Raw genomic sequence first — 7521 nt, forward strand, 5'->3', positions numbered from 1 at the left:
ATTCTGCCCAGACTGTTATCAACACACAGACTTCCAAAACAGTCAGGCCTTCTTTTATTTCCTGTCTTCCTGTTTCAGTTTTGGGTGAACTTTAGTAACTTTTAGTAACGGAAGTTTAGTGCCGGGGTCGACAAATTCTGCACTTGTAGGTCAGGAATTTGTTCCAACCATTACCTTAATCAGTCGAATCAATTAAACCCCTTAACAGGCCCTAAACCGCTTAATCATTTCATTATGCCTAAATACAAATGTAGGATTCGCTTTAATAAATTATTCAGCTGACTGGAAGCATCTAAAATTTTTAAACTTAATGTATCGCTGGGAGTTGCACACTGAGGCATAAGCCTGGTTCCAAACCTCTACATTATACATACAAACATCTTTATTACACTGTCTGCTTACCCATTCTCAATTGCTTTCATTAGCTGTATTCTTGTCCTAATGCAGCTAAGGGATGAATTCCTGGCCCAGGAAATAGTTGTTCATAACCAGGTTGTATCATGTTAAAAAAGGATATTAACACTATTCATTTCTGCCTGGTGAGATTTACCAGAAAAAAATCAACAAAGTCCTGTTGATCAACAACAAGCATTCTGTTTGGTATGGCATCCATTCAATAGTTGTAAGTTGTACCAAAAGAAAATAAAAACAACTTTAAGTGGGACATTTGTATTTAAAAAACAGTTGAAAAGCTGTAATAGTACACGCTGCTTCTATGTGGATGTGATGAATGCTTCCAGCAATATTTTTGTATTCCTCTGCAGCTTGAAGGGTAATAAAGACATCTGCTTTCAAGCATTCTCATATATGTGATATGATGTCTTTATTAGGGATGAAAGTCCATCCTACATAACTCCCTGTGCATTGCTGTGGTTGACACGGCTTCCTGGTAATCATGCCCCTTGCTTGCTTGATGAATCTTTAATTATAGCCATTGTACAATGAACTAACAACTAATGGCTCCCGGTCTTATATACTCAATATATACCATGACTTATAAACAATAAATAACACCATATTAGCTTAGTGTGCCCACATTCTATTAAAATAAACCCTGTATGAAATTGATTTAAGTTTTAATACTAGGGTCACTTGAACAGTGGAGCTAGAGGCTTAACCAGTACACAGTAGTTGTATTGTTTTAGGCACATACTTACTCAGGACTAGTAGGCAACTGGTGGTTTTTCAGTGGATCCAGATATCATTTTTAATTTCAATAATAATTAAAACCAAACATGTTACAATGCATCACTTGAGTTGCTTACAGATGAAAACCAGAAGCAATGGTCTTGCGCAATGTTTGATTCAAGCAAGTAATGACTTTAACAAGAAGCTTGATTCACATTAGAAACAATAAATGCATAAAGGCTATTTATTTATGTGATTTTCCAGAAATGATTATACTATACTCTATATTCTGTAATATGTTTATTTTTACCTGTTTAACAGAATTCTGAAAGAAAACTACCACATGTGGATATGCTGCTTTGTTTGTGTTACTTAAGTTATATGGTTAATTATTTTAGCTGTCAATATAGAGCAGTTGAAAAAAAAAATAGAAGCATTTGCTGTAACAATGTCAATAGAATGTAGAACCAACATACAGCAGGCAGCTAGCAGGGCAATGACAATGTATCATCAGAGGCACACTCCGTTCTCATCAAATGGAAATAATGGTTTGGTTTAAACTGGACACTAACTGCATGCAAAACATACAAGGCTGAAGAAAAATATAAAGGTTGGATGCTTATTTATCTTTTGATGCTGTAGTACCATAAGAAAAAAAATTTAATTAATCAATGCCTCACACACATTGATTAGTGTGTTGTGTAAATTAGATGAGTGTGCATGGATTTTAATTTCCTTAAAGATGCTATCAGGTTTTATACTAACTAATTATTCCTATATGCATATATTTATATATATTGCTGCGTCTGATAAAATGGAAACTGCTCTTATGCATTTGTTTGACACTGCAAAAAAAAAAAAGGGCTGGTCAATTTCTTCTTAAAAGAAAATGAGTCAGCACAGCATGTTTCCCAGGCATGTCTGGAAATGAAAACAAATCACGCTCCTAGCAAGGACTGTTGCAACAGGAAATGCCATGAAGCTACGTCACACGGGTGAAGGGTAATACTCATTCAAAACATTTTACATGGAACCGAGTTCCCTTGAGATACAATTTTGGATTACTGCTACGGTTTTATTGTTCATGATCTATTTGTGCACTGATCTAACTTCCACTTAAAAGGTTTTTGGACCCATGTTACATTTCTTGATAAAGAAAACTAAAAAAAAAGTTGAAGATAGGAGTAGATACTGAAAACACATTATTGCATTCAAAACCAGAAAGCCATTTGATTTTCTAAATATATTACCAGAAACCACCAAGCTGCAAATGTAATTGGAAAGATAGCCAGGGGACTAATCTTTGACAGAGGAACAAGGGGGAAGCAAAGGGTTTTCATTTTCCAGTTTAATTTATAAGACTTTATTTCACCTTACAAGATGCATTGCAGGGTTTGAAATGGTGTAATCTTTCTCATGCAGAGTTCCCTATATTGAAGATAGGATATATATCTACATATATAGCTTATTTAGCAGATACCTTTATCCAAAGCGATTTACAAGAACTAGGGTGTGTGCACTATGCATCAGCTACAGAGTCACTTATGTCTCATCCAAAAGGCAGGAGCACAAGGAGATTAAGTGACTTGCTCAGGGTAACACAAGGAGTCAGTGGCTGAGCCAGGATTTGTTTTTTCTTTAACCACTGAACCACACAACCTCCTGTTCAAAATGAATCCCCAATAAAGAGCAGTTCAGCCAGCTGGTTTCAAATCTTTATTTGAACAAAAGACAAGATTGCACACTGCACAGTAATCACACTTAAAATCAAAAAGGCTTAACAATTCCCTAAAACTGAAGACACTGTGCAATGTAAAACACCCTAATATTTATACAGGGAAAAAATATTTACATTAGTATCTTGAAAACAAAATTAAAATCAGTAAAAGTGGAGCACTGTAACAGTATTTTCACATACCGACACAAAATACCATGACTTAAAACCTAGGTTTTGCACATGTTCAAGCATTGTTTGGGCCTTAATATAGGTCATGGTCCGTTAATCTTGCAAAGATCGTTTGAGACTAGATTCAGTAAACAGATTACACCAGAGGGTAGCTTGCTGATGTAGCAATTCCACAGTGGTTCTTCCTATCTTTAGCCATGTAGATGAAGCCTTTGTCACCCCATTTCTCACTCCAGCTGTAAGAGAAAAACAAAAAAAAAAAAAAAAAAGTTAGTGTTTAGATTGATTTAGTACATCCAATTTGTTTTTGCACCCTTCCAAAATGCTACAGCCAAGGAATTACCTGTTCTTGACAATCCAGTATTTCTTCCCATCTACATCTTCTCCCTGGAATCCATAGCCTACAACTAGCACACCATGGTCTAGCTCCTCACTACTGCACTCTGGTTCATAGTAGATACCTAAAGAAAAGGTTATAATTGGTTTACAATCCAAAGTCATTCAAATTAAAACGCATGTCCATTTTCATCTACAGTTTGGCACATCTTGTAGCTTCGAATACCTAAGCTGCTATAAAATCATAAGTCAGAGGAGAAGCATCTTTGTAAATTACAACACTGGGCTACCAGACGTGAGCTTGAAAACAGCCAAATGGGTACCAGGTTATTTTCTACCAACGGTCATACCCAATACCAGCTTACAAGTCTACAGTGTTTCACATATCAATAAACTAGTGTTAAATAGTCTTACCAGACTGGTAGAACTGGAATGATTGATGGCCAGCATCAATAGCCACAGAAACTGGTCCAACAGATGCAACCGCTTTCATCAGAGCATGTTCTTTACCACTTGGAACATCTACAAATCCAGTGTCATTAGCAGAGTTGTAGTTGGGGTCATAATGGCAGGGCTGGTCATCCTGGGAAGAAAATTACATTTATAAAATAAATAAAAATCACCAGGCAAAATACACATGCAATGGATTCTAGACCACAGTGGGTTTAGAACTTGCACTAGAAAGCTAAATTAACATTGTATTACACATGTATGATCAGATTTATAAACACACACCAAAAAAAGCACCTTCACCCACTAAATTCACAGGCAACACTTCATTGAAACCAAATACATTGAATGAAGTTTTCAAAAGCTTGTGATCAAGCTAAATGTGAAGTGTCCATTGAAAGTTGTATATAGTTTGACAACTTACAGTTCCCAAATATGGGTAGGACTCTTCAGAATCCAAGCCACCGTTGTCCTTGATATACTGGAAAGCCTGATCCATTAAGCCACCATTGCACCCCTCGTTACCCTCGGGACGGGAGCATTCCACAAGATTTTGCTCACTCAATGAAACCAGCTTGCCAGACTTCCTGAAGTGCTGACCCTCCAAAGCACCAGTGGTACTGAAAGCCCAGCAGGAACCACACTGACCCTGAAATGAATAGCAATACATTTATAAAATAAATAAAAATAGGTAAAAATGCAGATTTCAAAGTATTAGAAGGAATAACATGGCAGGATTAGTACAGCTACTAACATTGCCCTCAAATAGGACTCTAGTGAATGCGAGTATTTGACGGTACGGGACAGAACTAGCCCACTCAGTAGTGTCCCTCATGTACCATTAAAGTAGGGTAGTATGCAAAACCTTGCTGTAAATTGGTCATTGCGCAAAATTTCCAGAAACAACTGAATACCTGATCCTTCACTGGAGTGACATATCCTTTCTCCCGCCAGTCAACCTGTTGTGGTGCCTCCAGGAAGTTGGGTTCAAGAAACAGAGAGCCATGGAACTTCCTTTCCACAGACTTGTTGTACTTGTATCCATTCATGAGCTGTCTGAACTCCTCATTTGTCTGAATTAAAAAAAAAAAAAAGAAAAGAAAGCATTAGTATGCAACACATTACTCTTCCCAATAGCAGTTAAATAATAAATTGCACTTTAAGACTCGTCTCCATGGCCTACAAGTCATCTTTGAAGCAAGTAGAATGTTTAGCTCACCCATTATATTCAATATATAGCAATCTATATGCACTGAACACACAAGATTGTCATTCACAATCACATTTTCAAAACCTCAAGCATTTAAGTAGCGTTAATGTGGCAATAGCATAAGAACCGCAATTTGAATTACCCAGAATCCTATCAGAACATCAATAACTGTAATGGTATTATTTGTTTATTTAGCAGACGCCTTTATCCAAGGCGACTTACAGAGACTAGTATTGATATTAACCATGGGGTCACAGTTAAGAAACAAGTCTTCCTCATTCCAACTTAGGCCAGCTCACTTAGTTTTAAATGAATTCACCTACCATGTCACCAAAGTGGTTCATTCCCAGTTGGTAGGAGTGTTTTCCCACAGAGTGTTCCAGGTTGTGCAGTTCAATCTTCCTCAAGTTTTTCTCCCAAACCATCCTCCTCCAACCTTCTTCCTTCTAAAAAGAGAAAGTTAATCTAGTTAGTATTTAACACATGTTACATTACAGGTGGAATTATTCAACTAGTTTGAGATCTTAACACTTGCCTCATGATATTTCTTACTATGCCAACTCTTCCACAGATGCCAATGGTCATCCAGAAGTGGATCTAAACTTGGGGCAGCTGAAGCAACAGCCAAGCAAAGGGAGAACAAACTCAAGTACAGATTCATGGCTGTGGAACCTGCAAAGAAAGGTAGTTCATAGTTTAGTTTATCCAGAAGCACACTTTGAAAATGCTACAATTGGGACCAATGCAATAAAAGGAAAAGCCCTTTAGAACATCTAAGTGGCATTGCATAGTAAACACGCATGTTCAAGTAAAATATCAATATTGGTCCAATTGTAAAATTAGGACAGGGGCCACAGTCACAACTATATATAGTTATTTGTACTATACAGAGTGGTTGCAATTGTGTGTTAATTAAGGTTAGCAACATAGCACAGAACAAGACATTGTTTTACAACACATACTGTAGGCGAACAGGATACGTTTGCGTAATCGGACACCAAGATCGAAGAAATTCAACAGGGACACATGAAAACACCACGTGACCACAGTTGATTTTTCCTTGAATATCAAGCCATAGTTGGACATGAAACTAGTTAAATATCACAACAAAAAACATCTAGCGCTCCATAATGCACGTTCACCATTGTTTAAACTACACCAGCCAGTGCCCCTGATGAGATAAAGTAAAGCCAGTTTCACTGTTCTACAGCCAGGGATCACGAGGTCCGGGCGTTTCCAAACAGCTGAATCATTACAAGGAACAACAACTAGGAATTCAACCACACGGGAAATTGAAAATAAAACCGATACTAAAAACGCTTTTTACAAAAAAAAAAACACAGCACGTGCGATAACCATGATCTAAACAAATCGACGTTTTCAGAACAGATGCATAGTCATACAGGCGAATAGCTCACAAAAAACGAGTCATGATATAAACCAAACAAAACCCATCTTGAACTCGCTGTACTGAGAACAAAGTATAAAAACAGCAGCATCGAGACCTGTACGGCACCGACTACGGTTCAAAACAAACAACCCACTACATTTTAAATAGAATAAACTACCCCTTAAATAAAGACTAAAGGACATATCGTTTGCTGCCTTAATTACACAGTATGGGTTATGATGTTAATCAATTGTAACTGCTGGCACAGAAGTCTTTAAAATGTCATGATTATCTCACTGTATTGCATTACTATGTTACCAACTACATTCTAAGATAGCTAAACAACTATTTGCTACATCAACGTATAAAAAAAAATACAAAAACAAACTACTGTCGACAAACAAAAGGACATTTTTTTTTTTTTTTTTTTAAGATTAACAGCCATCAACACTACCTTCCCATTAATTGTAAATTACTTATTTAAATATTTATTTCATTAAAGCCTATTCACCACTGCCTCAGTGTATATAAACTCACCCAATTCTCAGCTGTATTACAAAACAACGACTTTGACTGCAGCAAGCCGCCCGCTGTCTTTATACACAGAGCATGCACGTACAGCACACGCCACGCGAATTCCTTACTGGCTGGGGTTCCACTGCACGTGATCTCCGAGAACCCGCCCACGTACCCACTCTTGCACGAGACTTGACTTCACGTGACACAGTGATGATAAAATAACATTAACTTTAAGATTAGGAAATGAAAACATGAGCAATGTTACAATTAGAAGAATTATTTCCTAATTTGTGTGCATTTTTTATTTTTTTATTTGATGAAGCGAAATACCTACTTGAACAGGTATTAATGCACTAGTGGTTTCTTAAAGTTTTGTATTACTCTGGTGTTTTCTTACCACAGTTTATTAAAACATTAAACTAATTAGTTCTTCTACACAAATACACGTATTTATTTTGTGAAAATGAGTTTTAGGATACGTGTTTGATTAATTTACTGGTTGGTAATTTGTATTATGTTTTTTTTTTTTTTAAAGGAATTATACACTTGGAATGCCAATATACCTACAAAAACAAGTAAAAT

The 7521-nt window shown here is 36.6% G+C and overlaps 1 protein-coding gene across 1 annotated transcript; it reads right to left on the reverse strand.

Moving 5' to 3' along the window:
• Positions 1 to 2831: 2831 nt before the first annotated feature.
• Positions 2832 to 7090, reverse strand: LOC117404126 (procathepsin L-like). The gene is made up of 8 exons (XM_034006875.3): positions 6958 to 7090; positions 5566 to 5702; positions 5354 to 5476; positions 4735 to 4893; positions 4245 to 4469; positions 3785 to 3953; positions 3378 to 3495; positions 2832 to 3270 (listed from the first exon to the last, which is right to left on the reverse strand). The coding sequence occupies exons 2-8, from the start codon at positions 5689 to 5691 to the stop codon at positions 3171 to 3173; spliced, it is 1020 nt and encodes a 339-aa protein (XP_033862766.1). The 5' UTR covers positions 5692 to 5702; positions 6958 to 7090; the 3' UTR covers positions 2832 to 3170.
• Positions 7091 to 7521: the final 431 nt, after the last annotated feature.

Source organism: Acipenser ruthenus, chromosome 2 (assembly GCF_902713425.1).
Source record: "Acipenser ruthenus chromosome 2, fAciRut3.2 maternal haplotype, whole genome shotgun sequence".
In the NCBI taxonomy this organism is placed as follows: domain Eukaryota; kingdom Metazoa; phylum Chordata; class Actinopteri; order Acipenseriformes; family Acipenseridae; genus Acipenser; species Acipenser ruthenus.

Bases quoted from the DNA above. Each gene is read 5' to 3' on its own strand.
- LOC117404126 (XM_034006875.3), bottom strand. From the start codon at position 5,691: ATGAATCTGTACTTGAGTTTGTTCTCCCTTTGCTTGGCTGTTGCTTCA. The intron at 4,894-5,353 runs GTAGGTGAATTC...TTTTTAATTCAG, and splicing joins TGAACCACTTTGGTGACATG to ACAAATGAGGAGTTCAGACA. The intron at 3,954-4,244 runs GTAAGTTGTCAA...TTTTCTTCCCAG, and splicing joins CCTACCCATATTTGGGAACT to GATGACCAGCCCTGCCATTA.